Source organism: Megalobrama amblycephala, linkage group LG4, assembly GCF_018812025.1.
Source record: "Megalobrama amblycephala isolate DHTTF-2021 linkage group LG4, ASM1881202v1, whole genome shotgun sequence".
Lineage (NCBI taxonomy): Eukaryota > Metazoa > Chordata > Actinopteri > Cypriniformes > Xenocyprididae > Megalobrama > Megalobrama amblycephala.
Window position 1 is genome coordinate 8,795,087 of NC_063047.1, and position 27,792 is coordinate 8,822,878.

Consider the following 27,792-nt stretch of genomic DNA (forward strand, 5'->3'; position numbering starts at 1 on the left):
AGGGCAGCATCAGTGAAAACAGGCAGAGACAGTGGTAGCTTTAGCAACATTTGCTTTACAGAGTGCCAACAAGCTCTTTCAGAAAGGCAGTTTGGAAGGACTCATGATATATGACGTGTGATACTTTGTCTAGATCTTTAGTTTGAAGTGTTGGTATTGACTCATCTTTCAGAATCAACCTGTGTTTATGCTAATAGGGCAGATCGTCGCCGGCTGTGGGCGGGGCTTCTACATACGATGACATCATCATGGGGGGAATCTGAATCAGCTCATTTGAAGAGACTGCTTTTGATTTATGGGAATTATAAAAACATGAGTGAGTGTTTTTTTTTACCACTAAAAGCTGGTTGTTCTCACACACTGCAGACAAACATCTGTGTTCAAACACCTTATAAAAGTGAAATTTGCACAATTTGTCCCTTTTAGGAAGAGAAGTTATTCACACTTCCCAATATCACATAGTGAACAGATTTAATTTATACCTGTACATTGTTATATGTACAATAGGCAATACTTTACAGTGGGGGAGACACTTTAACTGTAACACTTTAACACTTTTCGCTTTAAAGGGTTAGCACCCATAAATGAAAATTCTGTCATTAATTACTCACCCTCATGCCGTTTCACACCCGTAAGACCTTCATACATCTTCGGAACACAAATTAAAATATTTTTGATCAAATTCGATGGCTCAGTGAGGCCTGCATTGACAGCAAGTTCATTTACACTTTCAATCGCCCAGAAAGCTACTAAAGATATATTTAAAACAGTTCATGTGACTACAGTGGTTCAACCTTAATGTTATGAAGCAATGAGAATACTTTTTGTGCGCCAAAAAATAAAATAAAATAAAGACTTTATTTAGTGATGGCCGCTTTACGAATCTTTTGTTTCAAATCAGTGGTTCAGAGCACATATCAAACTGCCAAAGTTACGTGATGCAGGCCTCAATGGCCATCAGATTTCATCAAAAATATCTTGATTTGTGTTCCGAAGATGAAAGAAGGTCTTACGGGTGTGAAAACGACATGATGGTGTGTAATTAATGACAGAATTTTCTTGTTTGCGTGAACTAACCCTTTAACTGTAAGTAATTGTTGCTCTATTTATCTCAAACTTTAATTTAATTTATCCAGCCAATTTCATTTAAAAAATATTAAAGAAATATTTAGAGCACATTTATTCCAAAACAGCAAAGAGGTTGGGAAAATTGATCAAACTCTTAAAACATGGGCTGAAAAGAAAATCATAACAAATGGTGTTTGTGCATGTTAGGCACTTTCACAGTTGTATCAAATGTCGGCTTATACACTGTCCCATTTTCTTTAGTCTTTGTGGGTCCAGTAGAAGTAAATGGGGAAAGTAGTATTACATACAATCCTTTCTGCTCAGACCGATTATTATCATTATTATTATTATTATTATTATTTAGACTACAGTAAATTTGAGTTCAGTTAGGTTTTTTTTTTTTTTTCAATAATTCTTTTATTCAGCAGGGATGCATTAAATTGATCAAAAGTTACAGTAAAGACATTTATAATGTTTCAAATGAATTTCAAATAATACTGTTCTTCAGAACTTTCTATTCATCAAATGATCATGTGACACTAAAGAGTGAAATAATGGCTACTGAACATTCAGCTTTGCCATCACAGATTAATCAATACAGAAAACTTCTGCAATAATATTTAACAAAAATAAAGTAAAAACAGTAATATTGATAAAATCAATGCAGCCTTGGTAAGCATGAGACTTCTTGCAAAAACATTAAAATCTTACTGGCCCCAAACTTTTGAACAGTATAAGTTATGAGTAAATGTTAAAATGTCAAGTGACCAAGACAATCTGCTGATTCAGATTGTCAGAATTTCACCCAGAATAGTTTTTCCTTCTACCTTTTTTTGTCCCGGACAATCCTTTACATTTGTACTTGGTGACTTGCAACTTCTTTCAGTTGAAATTGGTGATGGTGTTACAACCATCCGCAGCTTCCTTTATTCATCTATTTGTCTTAGTTATTTCTGATTCTTTCGGTTTGCGTTCTTTATCACAAACGGTCATTTTTGCATCAGGCAGGCCTGGACCAAAGTAGACCTGTAGGAATAGCCAGTCAGTATACTGCACCACAACTGATCATTCATATACATTTCCTCTTCACTGGGTTAAGGAGGGAAAAATGGATGGGCCAACCTTCTCTGCAATTTTCCCCTCGGCTGCCCGTTCTCACTGTCTGCTCTACAAGGTCTCCCACTAATGTCACCTAGTCATTACTCCAGCCAGGAAATGTCAGCGCCGACACCGTAGCGTTCGGTAGTACGCCTCTGATGGCTTCTCTCCAACGTGATTATCAATTAGTAATGATGTGGCAAATCACCCTAACGGCCAGAGAGAGAGCGAGGGAGAGAGTGAGAGAGAGTGTTATTTGGCAGAGAGGGAAATGTTGCAGGAGAACTTGCTGCCTAATTCATCGGGCTGGGAGCTGCTGGTGGCAGGCTCATCTTTCACATAAAGTGTTAACACCTACAACACTTGCCTCTGTCTCTCTTTCAGTATCCATCCCATGTTTTTTTTTTTCTCCTCCTGTCTGCTTGCCTTAGACTTTTCTGCCTTTTCTCTCTTTGCATATATCTGTCCCGGGCATCCTTTGAGTGTTGTCTGATGTTCAGAGCATCAGAGAGGGAGGCAGCAGTCACACTTTGAAGACTGCAACATCATGAAATATTCATAGATTTTCTGTTGAGCACTATGTCTGTGTGGTTTCTCATGAATGTGTGTGTGTGTGTGTATCTGTGAGTGCATGGCACGTTTTCTCTTCCTGCGGCTTTGAATTGTAGCACCTCTCTATTTAAAGTACACAAAGGGAGGGCTACCCGTTACTTCTGTGTTCTGCAGGTTTTAAGAAGGGTAAACATCAAGGTGTTCTCCTGCATTGTAGAAAAGGGGCCACTATCCAGATGGTGTACTCCATCAGGGTGCAAGTTGAACATTATGACAAATACAAAAGTATTTTACAACTATGAACTTTAACTGCATTCAGTGATTGGTGTAGTTATGCAGTTGATAATGCAAAGAATTTTGGAGTCCTGGCTTCTTCGTAACTAGCAAGCATGATGTAATGATTAAAAGATATTTAAAAAATAATGGCAATAAATACATAGAAGTCATTTAATACGTGATATTCAATCACTGATTGAAATCAATTTATTTCAGTCAGATGGGTAAAATAAGTTTACTCGAGTATAGATAAATAAATATAATATATATACGCATTCACCAAAAATCCATTGCAATCATTTAATACATGATATTTGAAAATCATAATTTCTATCAATTAGCTATTGATTGATTTACATGTGTATCTATCTATCTATCTATCTATCTATCTATCTATCTATCTATCTATCTATCTATCTATCTATCTATCTATCTATCTATCTATCTATCTATCTATCTATCTATCTATCTATCTATCTATCTATCTATCTATCTGTCTGTCTGTCTGTCTGTCTGTCTGTCTGTCTATCTAGTTACTGTGCAGGGGTTTTTCCTCCTTTTATCTCCTCCTTTATTTTCATTTCATCCTTGGTGGCTTTTTAGGACCCAATTTTGTTTGTACAGATATATTCAGTGCACAGAAATGTTCCCTGCTCTGGGACTAAACTACATCAGTACACTGAGGTATTTGTGGTTTGCGGTAATAGGTGTCTAAAGCCTGTCAAATTTTAGTTTTTCTGCAGTGAACTGAAGAGCAGACCTCATTTTCTGTCTCTTCTTTTGCTTTTCACTCTGAGTCATTTTCCTCATGAACGAGTGTGTAGTTGCTATTTTCACCCTCACATTCATCCAACCCATCCTTTTAACACTTAACACTGAACAAAACCCCAGCTCATTAGAGGGCCAATCCATAGTCATTTTGAAGGAGAGGCAGCAAATGGGGATTATTTTCCTCTTTCACAACACTCTGATAGACAGTGGAGGAAGCCCTTGTGATTTGAGCCATCATTGCAATGTGTTGGAATTATTCATAGTGGCCTTTTTCTTTTTTTTCCCAAAGCAATCTGTCTCACACAGCTATCATGTTGCAGTTTTCATGCTGAAAACATTTTGATGTTTTCAAAATATAAGTTACTGCAAAAAATTATTTACAGTATTTATTCTATATTGCTGTATTTATTCAACACTGCAAAGCAGCAACATTCCACAAAACCTTACAATGTGAAACATCAAACTGAGCAATATTTTCAACAAAACAGCATGGTAACTTGCTTTTCATCATGTTTTTGGCAGGTCTTTTGTTATTGCTATATATTTAGCAATGCAATGACTGGAATGAATGCTGAAAACTGGACTCTAGTTAAAGGGTTAGTTCACCCCAAAAAATTAAAATTCTGTCATTAATTACTTATCTTCATGTCGTTCCACACCAGTAAGACCTTCGTTCATCTTCGGAACACAAATTAAGATATTTTTCATAAAATCCGATGGCTCAGTGAGGCCTCCATTGCCAGCAAGATAATTAACACTTTCAGATGCCCAGAAAGCTACTAAAGACGTGTTTAAAACGGTTCATGTGACTACAGTGGTTCAACCTTAATGTTATGAAGCGATGAGAATACTTTTAATGACTTTATTCAACAATATCTAGTGAATGGCGATTTCAAAACACTGCTTCATGAAGCTTTGAAGCTTTACGTATCTTTTGTTTCGAATCAGTGGTTCGGAGCGTCTATCAAACTGCCAAAGTCACGTGAGTAATTAATGACAGAATTTTCATTTTTGGGTGAACTAACCCTTTAATGCTATGGTTTGCCTTTGAGGAAAAGAGCTTTAGTTTCACACACTTTATCAATCAAGTCTGTCCTCATTACAACGAAGAATGCTGATATAATGCAAACTGAAATGATTTCAGAAGTGATTATAGCTCTTTTCTCAAGTTTCTTTTAGTGTCATCACCATGCCAATCAGGCAGTGCCTTTGACAAGTTCCATATATCCAAACACTGTCCTGCTGGTTAATTGGAAAGACAAGATTGGATATAATTTGGCTCGTCTGGTAATCAGCATCTTCACTCCGAAGGACTGTGCAATTACGTTCTTCTTGCTTCTGTCTATGATTGGTCTCACGTGCCACTCTGAAACAGATCAAGGAGCATTGGTGGATATCGCATTTTCATGCTAAGGTGACTGTTTGCTGTATTCTCTTTGTTGAAATTATACTTTCACTATTGGTAAGACGTTAGCTGTTGTTTCTAAAATGATTTTGGCAAGTCTTTACATTATTTTTTCATTACATTATTTTTGTAGCTGTCTTGGAAAGATATCTAATTAAAGACATACCAGCTTGCACGTCGTATTGCAGTTTTTTTTTAATTTTTTTAATATAAATAATTCATCCAAAAAATAAAATTGGTAAATAGACCGTAGCATGCATATTACTAGATAATGGCTGTTTTTTAGTACTTGTAAAGCACATATTAATGCTTCATTCTGCTTGACCATATTCTACATCCCTTAATCCTACCCAGTATCAAAATGTATTAATACCTAAAGTATTAATAAGCAGTACTTAGGAGTTTGTGGCAAAAGTCATTAGTTAATAATTGGTTAATAGTGAGAATCTGACCCTATTCTAAAGTGTGACCTAAAACTGTCATCATATACTCATTCTCGTGTCACACTTTCTTCTGTGGAACACAAAAGAAAATATTTTTAAAAATATTTTAGATTTTTTTACACTTTCAAAATATAAAAAAGAAAGCCATACAGGTAAATGATGACTGAATTTTATATTTTAAGTAAACTATACAGTATAAGGTGCTTTTACCGCATAATTGAGGTACTGTAATTATTAGTATTTGAATATAATCAGGTAAGACACTAATTGAATTATGTTGTGTTATATTTGCACTGCTAAATATGGGCACTAGCCGTGGGCTTTTTCAATTTGATATGGTTGATGTTTTTTCTGCAGCAGAAGTGAATCAACATTTGCTGAATTACCCACCACTTAGATGCCATCTGCCTGTCGCTGTACAAATATGGGCATATTTTTCTCATTCATTGTTGTTTAGCATATTTTTGCCCATATTTAAATCCACACAGCATAGCTAATGACAAATTGATTGAGGCAAAAACATTGTTCATTCACAATAAAAACATACTGATTCAAGCCTGTCGGGCAGGTTAGAGCTTGATAATGTGTTGATCATGATAGGATGTTTTGAATTTGACCTCTGCCCTTATGCTCATGCATGAATCATTGCCCATGTACAGTGATGTAATTAGAATCTTTAGAATCTGTTCTCATTTCTCCCTACAATCATATGCTTGGGTTTCCTGGCTCAGTGAGAGAGTCAAAGTGAGGTCTGTACTGTACCATCAGGCAGGCAGATGCCTGAAGGTAAAAATAGATGAACCAGTGTTGAACCAAGTTCATAAATGATCAACTTGCCAGAGAGCTTGTGTGTGTGTGTGTGTGTGTGTGTGTGTGTGTATAATATAATATAATATAATATGATATAATATAATATAATATAATATAATATATATATATATATATATATATATATATATATATATATATATATATATATATATATATATATATATATATATATATATATATATATATATATATATATATGCGTGTGTGTAAGGGAAACTATTATGCCCCATTTTACAAGATGTAAAATACGTCTCTGTTGTCCACAGAGTGTGTATGTGAAGTTTTAGCTCAAAATACCCCACAGATAATTTTTTATAGCATGTTAAAATTGCCACTGGCGAGCAAAAACACGCCATTTTAGTGTGTGCCCTTTAAATGCAAATGAGCTGCTGCACTCGGTCTAAGAGGGAGGAGCTTCAAGAGCTCATTCTCCATTGTCAGGAGTCAGTCAGGATGCAGAAACTGTGAATATATGCTCCATGGGGATAGAACGGGTATAGTTTAGTTTAATTACGGTTATAACTTATATTGTCTTCTTGCTTTTATCCACTATATTAGTACAAGCCTGTTTACCAATGAGTTTTATAAAGTTTATTGTACTTCACACAAAATATGAAGCGAAAATCACTGTAAGAGCTTAATAAAACACAGTGCAAGTGTGCATTAAAATATTATCCATAATCTCTCTCTCTCTCTCTCTCTCTCTCTCTCCTTTGCATTATCATCAACATACATAGTGAAGTACACAGAAACACTCGTTACAACTAACAGTAAACAAATATATAAAGACCTTATACCTTTTCGGGTGGTGCTTAATAAACTGGTAAACTTTATTGGTAAACTTTGTAAATCAACACTGATGAACTGTAATAAAGTGCTCTCACCTTCATTACTGCCGTATCTAGTATCACTCTGGAGACTGTAAGCTGGATCAGAACAGTTTGTACTGATATATCCTTGAGTAACAAATTTTTAGCACAAACTCTGTTTTGTATTGTCCCTTTGTATTGAAATTCGATCACAAAGCAGTCTGGTGTGAAATGATTCATGCAGACATAAACGAATTTCGGTAGAGTTGAGGGAGCATTTTCTTCGAAATCAAAATTAATCCACCTCGTCTTCAGTGGCTCAGATTTAGGGAGTAAATGGAGAGAGCTATGTGGATTAATCCATCCAGCTTTAGAACACCTAAAACGCTCAGGAGACGTTCTCGTCAGTGCAGCAATGACAGACTGTACAAGTGGCTGTGAACTCGCTCAGGGCGGTTCTATGTTAAAACGGCAGTGCCTGTCAACATTTGTGGGCAGGGCCTGTGGCTAATGTGATGCCACACTGCCAGGGATCTAGAAACGGCTTGTTCTGAGACACTGCTTATGATTTATGGGGATTAAAAAAAGGAGTGGGTGGATTTTTATCACTATAGGGTGGCTGTGTACACTCACTGCCAACACACATTTATGTCCAAACATCATGCAAAAGTGAATTTTGCATTATAGGTCCCCATTAAACTTTGTCGGCTGCAGACCCAAGTTTGATTTGAAGACAAAAAACATACTAAGCCCAATGTTCTCTCACCATTCCTGATTTCTAACATGCACTCACCACATTCGCCATGGTATTGCGGCTTTCAGAGCTTAAACGAAAGCCGTATGTTATTACATCGTCTCCGGGAGCTTTCATGTGTTAATTTTGCAAGCTTATTTTGTCCATTAGATCAAAATATCTGAAAAAAAAAAACATATATTTACCCACCCATAGACCCTCCCCTCAAAGAAATGAGGACAGAATGTCTCCCTTGTCTACTTGTGATACGATCAGCTAAAACGTATCTTAATACCAGGTGGAAACAAGGCCTGTGTGTTAGGGCTAGGCGATATATCGCATGCGATTTTCACGCGCATTTCGTCAGTAAAGCCGGTTCCCTGATTACCGCTAAATCGCCATCACCTGCTTTCAAATGGAGCGGCATTTAATACACAGAGCCATAGTTCACTGACAAGCTACGCAATATCGCGTTCATTATCGCAGATGAATCGCCTTCGATAATGAACGTGATATTGCGTAGCTTGTCAGTGAACTACGGCTCTGTCTATTAAATGCCGCTCCACAATTGCATGCGATATATCGCCCAGCCCTACTGTGTGTGTGTGTGCGTGTGTATGTATGTATAGCTACACTCTTAGAGTGTAATGGTTAGTGACTAATAGTCTAACTATTATTCTAACTAGTTTAAGTTCGATAAACTATAGGATCGACAGATGGGGATCTTAGTAAGCATGTCCCAGGGCATGTCTCAGTTCAGTGGTGTTATGATCCCTGACGAGACGAAAAGCCTGAGGTGATAATATCCCTGAAGGCATCATTAAACTTTATTGTGCCCAAGGAATTCTGCAAGCTGTTGGTTCTATTCCATCTACTTCACATTTTTATTCTGATTAATATTATCAGCCAAATGGTCAAAATGTAATGTATAGAAAAATGCTTTACTTTCTACATTTCTATTTAAGTGAGTTGGTGTATTGCGTATATATAACAAGCTGTGAAACAAGAAGAGCAAAGAAGCAACATTTAAACTCAGGTAATGTTTTCCACTTGTGGTTCCTCTATTCCCATTCAGAAGATGTTCTGTGCTAACAGTAATAAATCTGAGACAAGGGCGACAAAGATGAGAGATACTTCATATGAGTTACGTGCTGGTCGACTCTTCATTGCTCATGTTCTGTGAGCAGTGCGACTTGCGGAACGGATGGCTAACATTGATGGATGCCTGGGCGGTGCTCCATTATTTCACCTTTTCAAAAAGCGTTTGAGAGGCGGTTGTCAAAAGGCCAGCTGGGAGTCACCACAAGCTACACGGTTCCGCCACATCCTCTCAATGTCAGTACCCAAGAGTCTGTGTGTGTGTGTGTGTGTGTGTGTGTGTGTGTGTGTGTGTGTGTGTGTGTGTGTGTGTGGTGAATAAGGATAAAATGCAATAAAATACACAGACTGTAAACATAGTTGCGAATATGGCCATCAGAATTACAAACCGAATTCTGCAGAACCCCACCCCCCAAAAAAAGAAAAAAGTTAAGAAAATGCAATAAAAAAAATCTGCAGATTCTTTATGGGCCATCCGCCTGAGAGGCCCATCCAAATGTAGGCACGTTGTACAAATGTTAAACTGCTGAAGTCCAAAAATATTTTGTTTATGACCATGTATCTAGGTGCATTCAAAAGTTGTGGAGGGAAAGGACATTTTTTTTGCTGTGCTTTTCAGTTTCACTGTTGCTGATATGATTAGCAACTTTTAAAAACTCCTGCTGGCTGCCCAGTGGCAGAAATAATCAGACTCTTGGGTATAACAGAGACAGGCACAAGGAAGGCTTTGTTCCTGGTCTGTCAATGTCAGGTGTTTTTTTTTTTTTTTTCCAACCCGCTGTAATGCACAAGTGCATATCAACAGAGGCAGCACACTTTAGATGTATGAGAATGGGTAAAATTAAGCATGATGATGAATCAACAGTAAGATATTAATTTCTGCATGCCCTTCTCCTCCACACGTTGTTTATGGGTTTAACTCAATTTGGTGGAGAAGATTGCAAAGGCCATTTTTCAGCTGCAATATCATTAGTGCAACATGACAGCAATTACACGGGATGCTTAATCCATAACGGGGGGCGCAGGCAGGAAACAGCACTGATAGAGAGTCAGAGTGCGTCTGTTTCATATTAGTCACAAGCTTTTTGCTGTCCAAAGTCAACACAAAAACAGGTAGATTGCAGGTGAGTAACTAACTAGAAGTATGATGCTAGTAACTTAACTACATTATTAGTAGTGACTACTTTGTCCAACAAGTAGAACTGTGATATGACTGAACACTATATTATTGAATTTTTTTATCATATTTTATTGTATAGCAGAGTGAGCTAAGTCTATAAATTTAAACTTGCTCTGTCTTCTCTGTCATATATAGTGGATAACTTTTCACAGTTTTTTTTTTTTTTTTTTTTTTTCTCAAATAAATGATTCACAATCAAAAAAAAAAAAAAGATCACTGATTAATTTTATCCCCAACATATTTTTCCATCCACACATTCAGGCTTGTTTTTGGAAGCAAAATATTTAGTAATGCTGTTAAAATATTTGACACTATACAGTATTTGTGAATTACTAAATTAGCTTTTTTTTTTTTGTTAAAATTAGTTTCTAAAAGTTAAAGGTGCCCTAGAATTAAATATTGAATTTATATTGGCATAGTTGAATAACAAGAGTTCAGTACATGGAAAAGACATACACTGAGTTTCAAACTCCATTGTTTCCTCCTTCTTGTGTAAATCTCATTTGTTTAAAAGACCTCCGAAAAACAGGCGAATCTCAAAATAACACAGACTGTTACGTAACAGTCAGGGTGTACGCCCCCAATATTTGCATATGCCAGCCTATAATCAAGTCATTAGACAAGGGCAAAACGTCTGGATGTGCACAGCTGAATCATCAGACTAGGTAAGCAAGCAAGAACAATAGCGAAAAATGGCAGATGGAGCAATAATAACTGACATGATCCATGATAACATGATATTTTTAGTGATGTTTGTGAATTGTCTTTCTAAATGTTTCGTTAGCATGTTGCTAATGTACTGTTAATGTGGTTAAAGTTACCATTGTTTATTACTGTATTCACGGAGACAAGAGAGCCATCGCTATTTTCATTTTTAAACACTTGCAGTCTGTATAATGCATAAACACATTCTTTATAAATCTCTCCAACAGTGTGTAATGTTAGCTTTAGCCATGCAACATAGCCTCAAACTCATTCAGAATCAAATGTAATACATCCAAATAAATACTATACTTACATGATCCGATGTATGCAAGCAGCATGCATGACGAACATCTTGTAAAGATCCATTTTAAGGGTTATATTAGCTGTGTAAACTGTGTTTATGCTGTTCAAAGCAAGCGCGAGCTCCGGGGGAGGGGGAGCACGAGAATTAAAGGGCCGCAACCTATATATCGATGCATAGGTAATGATGCCCCAAAATAGGCAGTTAAAAAAAATGAATTTAAAAAAAATCTATGGGGTATTTTGAGCTGAAACTTCACAGACACATGCAGGGGACACCTTAGACTTATATTACATCTTTTAAAAAGAAGTTCTAGGGCACCTTTAAGTTAAATTTAATGCTGTCATTCTAATTTATATGGTTTTTAACCCAATAAGTGCTCTAATTGCTGAATTTAATAGTGCCATCTGACAGTTTATGAACTACATAAAATTATGAGCAGCTTCAAAGTTTTAAAGTGGCTTCCCCAACAATGAATAATAATATGAAGTGTTGTTTCATTTAATCTAAGTTTCACTCTTCTCACATTCCTTCATAGCTGCATAAGAGCATCTTGGGTCCTGGCTTCCCCTTTCTCATCCTACATGTGTGACAACATCAGTATCCCAAACTGCATTACAAGCCACATGGCATTCTGAAATATTTATAATGTCACTTGACACAGACACACACACACACACACACAAGAGAACACAGGAGTCTCTCTCCTCAAAGGTCCCCCCTCCCTAGACATGGATCTCATTTCATGGAGAGACCTTCCATCGTAATTTCATAGTTGTTCTTAAACACAAATAAATAAATAAAAAGCCTTGGCATTTCTATATTTATGTCTCTTTAATTGATTCTCTCCACACACATTCCCTCAGGGTACGGTAATCAGGAGAGTTGATCAGGCAGAACTGTGAAACACAGCCGAGCAGTGACCCGTGTGGGCCTCGGCTGACTGAGAGAGATAGAGACCAGCGTTATCTCATTTCCCCAGTTAGTCCTTCTGTTCTCAGGAATGGCATGATAAGGGTTTATTGACCACTCTGCGTTCAGCTTAGCATGGTGGAGAGTGCTTGTAATGTTTTTTTTTTTTGTTTTTTGTTTTTTGTAATGGCACAACCCAAATATAACAAAATATAATAAAATAATATATAGTATATTTTGTCCTCTAAATGTTATAAAGATAATGACATTGAAAGACATATGTGATGAGATTTCACAGCTTCTTGGTTGCCATGTTAGGGTATGTGCATTTGAATTCTTGTACTTGCTAAAAACACAAACTTCTTTGTGTCTTTTCTCTGTAGGTCTAAAACGCTGCTACACATGTGATGTCTGCAGTGTCACACTGAATTCAGTGGCACAGTATCATGCACACCTGCAGGGCTCCAAGCACCAAAACAAGTAAGGGCCAATGTGATATGTGTACTCTTTGTATTTGTTTTATTAAATTCAGCATATTGCAAATTGTAAATAATTGTGTAAAACTGTAAAAATTAAGTAATCCGCAAAGATTACACCTGTGTTCCCTCGCTCATGACTCCTCAGGAAGCTTCCTCACTCCTCTTTCTTCGCCTCCTTGCGGTGCAATTAGAGAATTGAGATGTCCTTCAAGATGTTTGATCGGTTTCTGGGACACAGGCTGGAGGACTGAGGAGCGAGGAAACGAGGAAGCATCAATTTATCAAAGAAATAGACTCAGTTGCTTCCACAGTTAGCCTCATTGCCACTGATCATAACTCTTAGAGTATTAGTAGATTGTTAGGTTAGGGTTAAGGTAGAATAAGTTGACTTGAAATGTTACTTATAGTCGGTAGATTGTCTGTTGTGGGACCATCAAAATAAAGTGTTAGCAGATATTAAGCAGACAGTCTACTAATACTCTAATCAATGGTAGTTGGCATGTAGTTACAAAGTTACTTATATTTAATAGAGTAATGTCTATGGTGGACTATTGAAATAAAGTGTTACCAACTAAACTCAATAGTTTACTAGATTTCCTGGAAGTGGTGATAGGTTCCAGGGCTTTTTAGTGTCATGAATTTTTGGACTGATGTAATAGGTCCCCTTTAAAGAAGAATAATGTAACTCCACAGATCATTTATTAGACCATGTTGTAAATGCTCATTTTGTGGAAGGAAAAACATGCTGTTTTTGTGCATGTATCTTTAAATGCAAATGAGCTGCTGCTCCCCACCCCGCTTTCCAGAAGAGGGCGGAACCTTTACAGCTCTTGCTTGAGGGGGTATTTTATTTGTATCTTTGCTCTACTGCAGGGATAGGCAACTTCAGTCCTGGAGGGCCACTGCCCAGCAGAGTCTAGCTCCAACCCTAATCAAACACACCTGAACCAGCTAATCAAGGTCTTTAGGATTAGTAGAAAGTTATAGGCAAGTGAGTTTTTATCAGGGATGGAGATAAACTCTGCAGGACACTGGCCCTCCAGGACCGGAGTTGCCCATCCCTGCTCTACTGTATTTATTTGTGCTGTTGCTTGTAGTTTGATTATTTGTTCTTATTTTCTTTATTTTCATTTGACAGTAGTCCTTTTTTCCCTGAACATATAGCACATACCGAAACCGTGACCCTAAAACCATGGTAAAAACCGTACATTAAAAAAAAGGAGTGGGTGGATTTCCATTATAGGGTGGTTGTGTACACACACTGCCGACACCATGTAAAAGTGAATTTTGCATAGGTTTCTTTAATTGATCCCTAAAGTGGAGTTTTTGTTCCCATTGTGAATGAGGTCTGTTTTTAAATCTACTGTAGTCTTGTGCTTTCAGTCCTCTGAATTCGCAGTCAGTCTGTATGTTTGGAGCTTTCCTCTTCTTTCAACACACTGCTCCTAGCATATTTGAATGAATTACTCCATAATTTTGCTACTGACCCCAGTTCCTCTGTTTACACATATGCGGGTGTGCAAACACTAGAAGCACATTCAAAATTGAGATTTTTGTGAGCATTAAGACTATACTCTCAGTCAGCTCTACAGTGCATCACTAATAAAAAAAACTTTCAGCCTTTCTCCTTAGTATACAAAATCAGCTATTTTATAACTCTGAGTCCTTTAAAAAAGTGCAGTTTGACTCCATCTACATAGCTGTCAGATGTCCAGCCCTTTCATCATCTGCTGCCATCATATTGGATGTCTTCCCTGTCCTGTGGTCCAGTAGCATATGTTTTGGGGGTGTTCTGTGCTCTGCCTGCTGTTCCTTATTCAGGTGGTTTGTTTTAAGTGGACCACCTCAATGAGTTGATGGATTGACACACAAATACATATTGACACACAAAAATATATAACCAAACACACAGAGCTGGACATTGGCATGTTGCACATATATAGAGCCCTGTGATGCAGAAAACGAGGAAGGAATCTCGGAATCCAGTTATAATTAAAGCTGCAAGCAGCGGTGAAAGGGCCCTCGCACTGGTGCCTCCGCCACCAGGGGCTTTAGGAAAACAGAGCATGGTGGGCAATATGCATTTAAGTAGGTAAATATAGAAGGACTACGCCAAAGTCGTTTGTATTTGCCAGTCTTCCTGCTGCCAGCTGGTGGTGCTATGACTATAATTACATTTTGGCATATAGATGTCTTCAGGCCAGGACTCTTATCAAACATGTGGAGTTTGGGGCAGATTGGACATTGTATGCGAGTTACAACAACTTCCTGTTTCAGGCATTAATAGCATGCTTTAGCACTTAGTAAGTGTTGCTAGCATGTTTGAGCATGTTTGTAGCATGTTTAGCATTCAATTACATATTTTAGTATGTTGCTAGTAGTGCATCACAATGTTAAACACGTCACTTCCTGTTGCCAGCGGGTGGTGCTATTACTAACTGAATATTTGCATGTAGATGTCTTCAGGCCAGGACTCTTATCAAACATGTGAAGTTTGGGGCAGATCGGACACTGTATGCCTGAGTTAAAACAGCTTCCCCATTCATGGCAAAACATGAGATTTTGTCAGATCGCCACAGACACGCCCTTCAACGAAAACTCAAGATCTTTGCAATTTATCATTGCTAAGGCCTTAAGATTAGACTGACCAAATATGATGTTGTACTGGTTAAATCTCATCAGTTAATCATGACATTTCCTGTTGCCCACAGATGGCACTATGACTGTAACTGAATATTGGCATGCAGATGTCTTCAGGCAAGGATTCTAATAAAGCATGTGAAGTTTGGGGCAGATCGGACATTGTATGCCCGAGTTACAACAACTTCCTGTTTCATGGTGAAACATCAAACTTTGTCAGGCCCCCACGGACACACCCTTCAGCGTAAAATCTAGATCTTTTGCAATTTAACGTCGCAAAGGCCTTTAGATTAGATTGACCAATATCTGATAAAAGTTTTAGGAGGAGTTTGTTAAAGTGCAATGTCTGGAAATGGCAAAAACTGCAAACATTTTGCAGAAAAAAATTCAAAATATATCACTTCCTGTTGGTTTTTCAGGTATTGCACCCAGGGACTTTTTTGTAGGTATTGGGATGTTACATGTGTCGGCCGAATTTCAAACCTGTACGTGAAACGTAGCACGAAGGGCGCTTAATTGAAATTTTGTAGGTGGCACTATTGAGCCATTTTGCCCCACCTAATTCTAAAACCCATGTCAGATGTAAATTTTCACCACTTCTGACACGTGTGCAAAGTTTCATGAGTTTTCGAGCATGTTTAGACCCTCAAAAATGCAATTCATTTAGGAGAACAAGAAGAATTGGCCGAGCAATTACAATAGGGTCCTCACACCATCGGTGCTCTGGCCCTAAAAATGATATTTCACTGTATAACACAGAATGTTACATTTGACAAAAGTTGGATGAATAAATGTAGAACACAATCTAAAAACAATATGGACTAGTGTCTGTGAATATTAAACTACAAAATGATTGTCTCTGTGGGAAGGAGCGACAGTTTCATCTACAACACATATTAAAGCTTGTGACGTTCATAGTGTTTTTAGCATCTGCCATCTCACTATATGAGGACACTCCATATGAACTTCATCTCCTGAGCTGCTTTGAGAGTCACTTCTCTAGCATTGCACCATGTCATTTGATAAAACTATTGTCAGATACACACAAAAACTCAAAGGTCTTCACTACAACCCACCAAAATAAATGTTTGGTTTAACTTGAAGAATTATGACAGAAATATATTGTGCAGAATGTACTCAACCTAATAACAATAATTTTAATACAGTTAATTAAAAGATTATTTTCAAGGAATATTACATAATACCAAGCATTCTGTTTGCCAAAAAATGAAAGGAATTGTTCAATTTCATTTGATTACATTTTAAAAGATTAATTATAAATTATTAAATCATTAAAACAGAATCCAGAAAAAATAAAACCGAAAAACACAGAGTTTGGGAGAAGATTAAATGGATTTCATCGGGTCCTACATATGAATACACACATTCCCACATTGATTTATGTGTATTTATTTCAAAATATCCTCTTTTGTGTTCCATGTAAGAAAGTAAGTCATGCAGGTTTGGAGAAACATGATGGTGAGAATTTTTTTTGGGCGGACAGTCAAAGTTTGGCTAGGTCAAGGTCACTTTTATTTATATAGCACCTTAAAAAAACATGAAAGCTGAACAAGGTGCTTCACAATAAAGAGATAACAAATAATCATAACGACAATAGTTAAAAAGGAATAGATTAACCATCTTAGTCCATAAGACAGATGAACAAAACAAGACCAGAAAAAAGCTGACATAGCCGAGTTATGAATAGGCCTGAGAAAAGAGATACGTTTTCAAGGACGATTTGAATGCAGGTAGTGAAACAGACAATCTAACAGATTGAGGTAGTGAGTTCCATAGCTTTGGGGTAATACAGAAAAGGCTCTGTCACCTTTGGATTTTAAGCGAGACAACGGAAAAGTTAATAACTTAACAGAAGAAGATCTAAGAGCTCTCGGGTGAGTAGGGACAAATAAGATTTGTAATGTAAGCTGGAACCAGGTCATGCAAGGCTTGGCAAAACCTTTAATCAATTCTGATTTTTACCGGTAGCAGTGTAAATGTGCTAAGATAGGAGTGATATGCTCCCTCTTTTTTTCCCCATCAAGAAACGAGCTGCAGCGTTTTGTACTAGTTGAACAGTAAAGGAAAAAACTGGTTGACAGGCATTAATCAAACTTCGATGAAATGAAGGCATGAATGACTGCCTCTAGGTCATCAAAACATAAAAAAGATGTAAGTTACCATAAGCCTCTAAGCTGAAAAAGGGGGGCTCTAACAATTTATTTGCTTGTAGAATTTTAACTCTGAATCAAAAATTTGTAGAATATATGAGTAGTATATTGAAAGTAGTAAATTTTTTTCCTCAGGAAAATAAATAATTCCAAATGATACTGTACTTTGTAACACACTCCTCATGTCCTCCAGCAGACTAAATAAATCAAATGAATCAAATACACTCCTAGCCAACAAATATGTTTTTGAGTAATTCATTTCAGCTTTGTATTATCCACTCTCCATTAGAGTATTTTAATTTAGAGGAACACATTTCTCAGGGGGCATAGCATTGCTGAAGAATGTAATATCTCCGTCTAGCAGTGTGTGATATATGAACACACACACACACACACATTGGCCACTTTATCAAGTTGTATTATCTTGCTAGTACCAGGTTGACCCACTTTTGCCTTCAGAACTGCTTTAATCCTTAGTGGTATAGATTCAATAAAGTACTGGGAATATTCCTCAGATTTTGGTCGTATTGACATGATAGCATCACACAGTTGCTGCAGATTTGTCGGATGCACATCCATGATGAAAATCTCCCATTCCACCACATCCCAAAGGTGCTCTACTGCATTTAAGATCTGGTGACTGTAGAGGCCATCTGAGAATAGTGAACTCATTGGGTGCTTCTCAGTTCTTATTTGTGCATCCTCATTTCCTTTCCTCGTTTCCTTTCCTCACGTCTTAGCTCCACCCTTTCAGGATGCGAGGGAAGGACGCAAGGAAAAGATGCGAGGACGGAGGAATTGAATCAAGTGAAATGATAAATCCTTTAGCGTCACTTCAAAGCGTCATCAGCTGCACGCGAGGGATCTACTCATATGTTGTTAAAGTTGATTATTTAAAAAAAAATTATAATAAATATTAATGAAGCAAGATGCTCCGTTGAAATATGTAAGATGTAAACTTTATTTAAACTGCAAACATTAAAGTATACATTTAAATTATTGTGACAGATATGAAGGGGGAGGAGAATTTATGCGTGCGTCAGGTTTCTCGACGAGAAAGACTTCCGCAAAGGATGTACCTCTGTATCCTCGTTCATGACTCCTCAGGAAGCTTCCTCACTCCTCGATCCTCGCCTCCTCGCGGTGCAGTTAGAAAATTGAGATGTCCTTAAAGATGTCTGAGCTCGATCGGGTTTCCGAGTCATAGGATGGAGGACGAAGGAGCGAGGAAACGAGGAGGGATATTGAGAACATAGACAGTAAAAGAGATTGAGAAGCACCCATTGTCATGTTCAAGAATCCAGTTTGAGATGATTTTTTTTCTTAACCGGAAGCCGGCTAAACCATTGTCTTGTGTGTGGTGGGGGGAGATTATGTGTAAAATATGTGTTGAAAGTTTACGTGTTTCTGTGTTATTGAGAATGATGAATATATTTATTTGAATTACATGTGAGAATTATTGTTTAAGGTTGATTTAATGAGTGTTGTGAAGGATTTAAAATGTCCAGTGTATAATACTTACCTCTTAATGAATTATGCCAAAAGGGGTGGAGTCTGGCATATAAAAAGAGAGGCTAGACTCCCATTCAGTGCTTGTTAACCAAGTTGGCGAGAGTGTTATTGTGAAACCTCGAGCAAAACCCTAAAACCGTTGTATATTGTGGATACAGGTTTTTTTTTTTTTTTTTTTTTCATCTTTATTTTCTTGTTTTATTGTTTTGATACTTTTGGGTTTTTGTGTGCACCTGTAAATAAAGTACACCCTGCACGGAAGTGCTGTGCGAGTAAGCCATCGTTTTTTTTATTTTTCCCTTTCCTCACGGACTCCCGTTACTTTTCCCTTCCCCAAAGCGAGAAGTGGCGCTCGCTTCACTACAGTGACATTGCCATCAGAAGATGGGTGCACTGTGGTCATAAAGGGATGGACATGGTCAGCAACAAGATAGGTGGTGGTGTTTAAAAAAATGCTCAATTGGTACTAAGGAGTCCAAAGATTACCAAGAAAATACCCATTACACCATTACATCACCAGTAGCAGCCTGAACCGTTGATACAAAGCAGGATGGATTCGTGCTTTCATGTTGTTTACGCCAAATTCTGACCCTACCATCTGAATGTCGCAGCAAAAAACGAGACTCATCAGATTAGTTGTTATTTCAGTTACTGTTGCCTTTCTATCAACTCAAACCAGTCTGGCCATTCTCCTCTGACCTCTGGCATCAACAAGACATTTTCACCCACAGAACTGCGGCTCACTGAATATTTTCTCTTTTTTTGACCATTATCTGTAAACCCTAGAGATGGCTGTGTGTGAAAATTAGGGATGCACCGATACGATACCAGTATCGGTATTGGGCCTGATACTGCACTCGTGTACTTGTACTCATACTTATTAAAATACTCCAATACCAACAACCGATACCACCCAGCATGTATTGTATAGTGCTTGTGACAAAGAAACACAGACAACAGAGCAAACAGAGCAGAATGGATATACCAGAGAAGAATGTCTAAGAAGGAAATGTATTGAATTAATAGAATGTTAAATTAAATATTTACGCCTATATAGCTGCTGTGTGCAAGCTAATAAGCGAAACGCAAAGTGGATTGAGCACTAGTTCTGCAAAAAGTGGTATCGGTGCATCCCTAGTGAAAATCCCAGTAGATCAGCGGTTTCAGAAATACTCATCTGGCACCAACAACCATGCCACATTCAAAGTCACTTAAATTAACTTTATTCCCCATTCTGATGCTCAGTTTGAACTTCAGCAGATCATCCTGACCATGTCTACATGCCTAAATGCATTGAGTTGCTGCCATGTGATTGGCTGATTAGATATCTGCGTTAACAAGCAGTTGAACAGGTGTACCTAATGAAGTTGCCGGTGATTGTGTACTTGTTTTTTTTTTTTTGTCACAATTGACATTCATCTAAAAGGATGAATCCAGAATTAAGAAACTGATTAAAAGGTGATTTTGAAGCATATTATAGTCTCATTAAAGCAAATATAAAGCATGCATAATATGAGTTGGTTTAAAACTGCTTTATTCAGCAGGGCATCCCAATGAAAATGGGTTTTTCATAGCATTTGATCTAAAGGCTAATGAACTCCACAAAAGGTTCAGAGTACACTAATTATTGTTTCAGATACAGGTCTCCTCCATTCTCATGAGTTTCTGTAAGATACAAACATTTTAGTGCTGGTTACACACACATAAGCAAGTGGCCAATGACAACAGGGTTCTATGTGATTTTCTGATTAACACAGAGAAGACAGATGATAAAGAAAGGACATAGAGACTGTAGGATATGGACAGAATAAGTAAGAGGAAAAAGACTCATTCTTCCTCTACTCCAGTATCAATAGGTCAAGCCCGGCCGACAGGCTCATTACCATGACATCACTACACTCCTGGTGCACCATCCATCAGTGTCCCTCCATCAAAGCATGCACATAGGAACAGCATGCTTCCTACATACAAAATCATACCTTGCTTCCTCCATTCCCCTCATCAACAAACACTTTCTTATGTAGTGTGCAGCCTTTCTGATTGGTGTTTGGACAGGTCAATAAACATTTGCAGTATTTGCATTTGACCACTTGTCTACTTATATGATGTATTTCCTGTATTTGGCTCAAGTGTTCAAGTGGGCGTGAAGACTGCAGGTGTGTGTAGAACTTTTGATTACCCAATGGGACACACTTATAGTGCACCAGAACTTCAGTTGTTCAAAATTATCGATTCTATACCACAGCTATACCATACCTCCTGTGTGTGTGTGTGTGTGTGTATATGTATATGTATGTGTATATATATATATATATATATATATATATATACACACACATGATGTATATATATATATATATATGTGTATATATATATATATAATATGTGTGTGTGTGTATGTATGTGTATGTATATGTGTATGTATATGTATATATATGTATGTGTATATATTATATTGCCATCATATTATTAATGATACAGTGGACAGCTGCAGGTGTCAAAAATCTAAATTTGTTTATATTTACAAAATACAATTAATTTGGCCAGTGAAAACATTAGAAATTTTTCTTTGTACTTTCGTCAGTTGTGGATTTTATTACATTTTACAAAATGTCCATGTTTCAGTATCAGTTTGGTACAAAAGTTTTTACATTTTTTGACCTAACTCGTCACACAGCGACTCTTTTATTCAAACTCTGTCATTTTTTTTTTTTTTTTTTTTAAATTGTAAATGTTTGCCTCAATACATAATCTAGGTTAAAGGTATGGTATATGCAATGTTTTTCATAAACGCTTCTTGTTAAATTGGTTGAACAATCCTTATAGCAATCAATAGAATTGGTCTTAATATTAAAAAAAAAATTACATACAGTATATCTTCTGTGGAAGTCCTTGGTCCAAATGCAATGATAGGATGTCCTACTTGTCAATATATGTATTTGCATACCTCCATGCACCTGCTCGCACAGACATCACGCATCATCAGCGTGCTCCATGAGGCTCTGCAGAGTTGTGGACACACAAACAAACAGCAGCCCCATTTTACAGTTCCTCCTGAACCAAAACAACGAGTTTATGCTGCTTTCATGCCATGTCGTAATTACCATAATTAAGAGATGACAACCTGTGACATTCTACTCGGAGCTGTTATCGGACTCAGAATTATGCATTTCTGTGGCATTGCTATCAATTGCAAAATGATTCTGCAGCAGTCAGGTGGCACAAGTCAGAGCTCTGTAAGTGGTTTACTTTCATTACCTCATGTCTCAAAGCACATATAATCTAATTATATCTCCGACACTTTGGCTGCATTTACACTGCAAGTCTTAATGCACATGTCCCATCTTTTGACCATATCTGATTTTTTTGGCCAGTCTGTTTACATTCACTTTAGACACGATTGGTATCCAATATTTATATTTACATTAATTCCCGCCCAAAATGATTGTCATTGATAGCTTTGCATGCACATGGTAGACCCTCAGGTTTTGAATGGCCGTGCTATTAAAATTATTTATATATTTCACGTCGGGTGGTCACGATTACCTGTCAGAATGGATAAGTTAACAGCTGTCAGTGTCATAGATGCTTTGCAGCGTGAATTCTGACTGAACGAATATAGACTGGAAAATAAAAGTAATTTGCATTTGTTATTTTATCTACAGTCATTAAATCTAGAATTCTGAAGGGAAATAAAGTAGCAGGTAAGATTACATTTATTTGAATGAATGATGATGAGTGAAAGAGGAGGGCGCACACGAGAGAGTAGCCTACCCAGTGAAGCTTTTGGTTTATTAAAATAAAAAAAATAAAAAAAAAACACACAGCGGTCTCTTTTAAATTAAAGGTGCCCTCGAATGAAAAATTTAATTTATCTTGGTATTGTTAAATAACAAGAGTTCAGTACATTGAAATGACATACAGTGAGTCTCAAACTCCATTGTTTCCTCCTTTTTATATAAATCTCATTTGTTTAAAAGACCTCCGAAGAACAGGCGAATCTCAACATAACACGACTGTTACGTAACAGTCGGGGTGTACGCCCCCAATATTTGCATATGCCAGCCCACGTTTCCAACATTATAAAAGGCATTAGACAAGGGCAGCCAGTATTAACGTCTGGATCTGCACAACCAAATCATCAGACTAGGTAAGCAAGCAAGAACAATAGCGAAAAATGGCAGATGGAGCAATAATAACTGACATGATCATTGATAACATGATATTTTTAGTGATATTTGTAAATTGTCTTTCTAAATGTTTCATTAGCATGTTGCTAATGTACTGTTAAATGTGGTTAAAGTTACCATCGGTTATTACTGTATTCACGGAGACAAGAGAGCCGTCGCTATTTTCATTTTTAAACACTTGCAGTCTGTATAATGCATAAACACAACTTCATTCTTTATAAATCTCTCCAACAGAGTAGCATTAGCCGTTAGCCACAGAGCACTATCAAACTCATTCAAAATCAGAAGTAAACAATATAACAGTATACAATACTCACATAATCCGACGCATGCATGACGAACACTTTGTAAACATCCATTTTGAGGGTTATATTAGCTGTGTAAACTTTGTTAAGGCACTGTTCAAGGCAAGCGCGAGCTCTGTGGGCGTGGACCATGGGATTTAAAGGGGCCGCAGTATAAAATCGGCGCGTTTATAATGATGCCCCAAAATAGGCAGTTAAAAAAATTAATAAAAAAAAATCTATGGGGTATTTTGATCTGAAACTTCAGAGACACATTCAGGGGACACCTTAGACTTATATTACATCTTTTAAAAACATAATCTAGGGCACCTTTAACCGGGCAGAGGTTGAAATTCAGCTGCTGAATGTGTGTGTGTGTGTGTGCGCGCCACTTCTTTCAAGGAAAAAATAGAAATATAAAGTTTCTACCTCAATAATAAAGCTGCAGATTTTTAGTGTGAGTGCATATACAGACACGTCTGCTTCATAATACAACATTAAAGCTACCTTTTAGTAAGCAAACGTGTCGCCCTCGCCTTGTGGTGGCTTGGAATTCCAATGGGAATCGCATATGTGTGTTTAGACGTAGGTTGCATGTCCAGAGATCGGATATGTATCTGATTTAAAACCACATTTGGAAGTGGCCCAGATCGGATGCGAAAAAATCTGATTTTTTTTGTTTACACGCGTGCAACTAATTCCAATCTGTGTCAGATGTGAGCAAAAAATCTGATTTTTTGTGCCAGTGTTAACGCAGCCTTTGCAGACTCTGCTCTGGCTGTGCATGTTTATGTGTTTTGAAGGAGTTGTGGCTTTGGAGAGCGCTCTGAAGGGTCAAAGCTAGCTTGCTTTTGCTAGCCTCTCCAAACTTGCCTACCCTGCCTTTAAATAAAAAGACCCATACATGGTGACTACAAATCTCAATTTACTAGCTGTCGCCAACGGCAACTTAAAGGTTAGGAAAGGACCTATAAAATGCATTCGGAATCTCGTCTGTTTCCCCATTGTTTTTCAGCTGAAGCGATAAAAGATGATGTACAGTACATTAAACTTAACAGCACACAATAAAATGCCTTACTTATGAACTCATCAAGGTCCCCTTCCCTCCTCTACCCCAACCACTGCTTTTAACCCTGCTGGTTAATGAAATCTTTTCATCCTGGTCCCTCTGTCCGTCATCTCATTCCCCTTACAATTCTCCTGCTCAGCAACCTTACAGCCAGGAAGATATGTCTCCGCTCAGCCACCTGACAGCTCTTTGATTCCAGTCCCATCCTGTCTGCAACAAGCTATTTGCCTTCAATCTTGCTTGCCCCATTTTCCAAACATCTCAGCTGATTTGTTTGTCTCACACAAGAAGTAAGCTCCCTAGGGTAATCTTGATTTTTTCGTGTAAAATAAACATGTCTACACTCCAAGCAGCGATAAAACATGAAGTATTGATTTTGTTACAGTCTGAACAAATAGCCTAAGACAGTCTTCAAACAAAATTGTTTGCTTTTGGCTTCATATTGTGATGAGACAAGATGAGAACTTATTATGTGTGACAGAGAATAAAAACAGACAGACAGCAGTGTGTTTCTGTTTTTTGTTTCAGTCTCACACAGTGCTTAGGTCCCATTAATCCCAATATCATCTCACAGTAAAGTGATTTGTGCTTAAATTAACATAAGTTTGTATCCCAGTTGCACTGACATGATTTATATCATGTCAAATGAGTATCGTCTTTTGAGAGATTGAGATTAATTTGATACATTTGAAAATAATTCTCTTCTCCATGTAACTAGGATACGCTTCTTGTCTTGACAAATTACAATGTGGAGAAGACAAATGTTTAATCGTGACATGTTCAGTGCTCCTGGGATACTCACCCTCATGTTATTTATTACTTATGTGGAACACAAAAGATGGTATTTTGAAGAAATAAAAGGAAAGTCAGCGGAGTCCGAAACATCTTTAGACCTCATTGACTTTCATTGTGTGGAGCAAAAAAAAGGAAAAGAAAATCAAAATAATGTCTTTAAGTAAGCAGTCTATACAGGTTAGAACAACATGACAAAGTGAGTAAACAATTACAGAACCACCCCCTTTAAAATGTATTGATTTAACAGAACTGTTATTCATAGCAACTCACAGTGTATCTATAGGTATACAGTTTATCTGTTCCATGGGAATCAAGTCCATGACCTTTGTGTTGATCATGTCATTATCTACCAGCTGATCTACAGGAACATGACTTTAGATTGAAAGAACTGCTTTGGCATTATGGATGACTTGGGCATTAATTGCATTTTATTTGTAAAGACTTGTTCGTTTTATACAGACACATCTGACTCATCCATTTCTTTATTACTTTGAAGAGTGAAAGTGTTTTCCATTATCATTTTAGTGATCTATGGGTTTGCTCTCCTTTTTTAATTATCTTGTTGCTTTTCACTTTCCTTTTCTACACAGTTAGTTGTTACAGTTAGAGGAATGTCAGACAAAAACTTGACCTTGACCAGAATAACCTGGTTTCTTTTTTATGGGGTTCACTGTAAAAAAATATTTTATGGTGAAGTAAATATTACAGAAAAAACAAATGTAATTTTTACATGAAAAAGTTAGTTCAGGCAAGAATTTAAAAAACTAAGTAAATTCTATATTAGTACTCAATTTAATCTTGTAGAAATTAAAGCGTAAATATCAACATTATAAAATTAAGTAAAACTACTCAACTTTTCTGGTGTTCCCATCATGCACTGGGCCTTGAATAATTAATGAATTCGATTTTCGCTGTTTTCCAGCTGTATTTACAATGTTTTATCATTGCTTTTGTGGTTATGTTTAGTAACTTGCCAATTTGTGACATTTGGAGTTAATTTTCTACGCAAAATGGCACATTCACACTAAAAAAAAACGATCCATCGAATGTTACCATCATTGTGTATTGTGTACCAAGTAGGTCTCTGTGTTCAGGTGCTGTGTTACTTCTAATACGAAGATGTGGTGTCTACACAATATCTATTGTATTATTTACTTAAAATGTATTGCAAAGGAAACTTCAACTAAGTAGAAATTGCTCAACCTTTTAGCCTACTGGCCATGTTAAAATTACTTATTTTCTTTAATAATTTTACTGAACTTAGTTAAGTAGAGTTTACTTAATTCCATATGTAAATTGACTTAAATATGTGTGCAAAAACGTTCAAAAGTAAATTGTACATATTGTTTTTTACAGTGATGGACTCTTATGTAAAAAATTCAATAAATAATAATATATTTATAAGCATTACTTAAGTAAAATTTACAAACAAAGAGTCAATAAAATTTACTGGGAATTCCCAAGTAAACTTAACTTAAACATTTCTAATTAAAGCTCCTTATAATTATGTTTAGGCTTTTACTTGACAATTTTTTGTAAATTTACTAGCCTTTTCTGAGTGAAAATTGTTTCCAAGCTTTTTTCAAGTAAATACTACTCAATTTTTTTCAGTGTATTAGATAGGACAGTGAAGTGGAACAAAAGAGATAAGGAAAAGAACTCAAACCTGCCAGGGGCGCAGGAGACATTTTCAAAGTGGGGGGGACCAAACTGCGTTGGGGGGGGGGGGTGTTGTTAATGAATAAATGTACATGTAAATCACCACGGGCGGTGCACGTGTGCATGCGTCTTTCCACGCTCATGGGCAAAGGAGCTTCTTTGAAAGGCTGAGCGAAATGCGGGAAATGAAGTATGCCCGGGCCTTAACCGCCTTACGTTGTAATGGACTGGAGCTCACGGTTCACATCGGGAGAAATGGGAACACGGGGTCACCGCGATGCGACCGCAAAGGACACTTTCACTTTCGCGATCAAAGTGCATGCCACTGATAAGCATTATGCAGTATTACAATAGCCCATACACATACCTATTAAACGCTCCTCTCGTGCGTCCTCCCCACTGCGTTGCTGGTCGAGGCAATAATCACTTTAGTTTCGCTTTCAGGGATCTCTTTAATAGATGCCATCAATGCTTTTACCTTTCTAGATGTAATTACCGAAATCAAAACAGTCCATAAACTATAAATCCAGTTCGCGCATCAACCTGAGAGATCAGCCTCCTGTAAAATTTCTCGGTTTCTGAATGGACGGTTTGGCTTGACTGACAAACGCTAACGTTCGGGCATGATTTAGGGTGCTTTCACACCTGCCTCATTTAATTCGGTTGAATCGTACCAGAGTTCGTTTCCCCCTTTGGTGCGGTTCGTTTGAGCAGGTGTGAAAGCAGCAATCGCACTCGGGTGCGCACTAAAAGCGGACCAAACAAGCGTACCGAGATCTGCTTGAAGAGGTGGTCTCGGTACGCTTTCAAA

General features: G+C 37.3%; 1 protein-coding gene across 3 annotated transcripts in view; it reads left to right on the plus strand.

The window, feature by feature from the left end:
• zmat4a (zinc finger, matrin-type 4a) overlaps nucleotides 1–27,792 on the plus strand; it is a 112,850-nt gene that overhangs the window by 74,838 nt on the left and 10,220 nt on the right. For 2 of the 3 annotated variants that reach the window (XM_048187258.1, XM_048187259.1), the window contains exon 6: nucleotides 12,566–12,662. The exons of the other annotated variant lie outside the window; for it this stretch is intronic. In XM_048187258.1, the coding sequence (XP_048043215.1) occupies nucleotides 12,566–12,662 (97 nt within the window). The remainder of the gene's footprint in view (nucleotides 1–12,565; nucleotides 12,663–27,792) is intronic. 3 annotated transcript variants of the gene reach the window in all.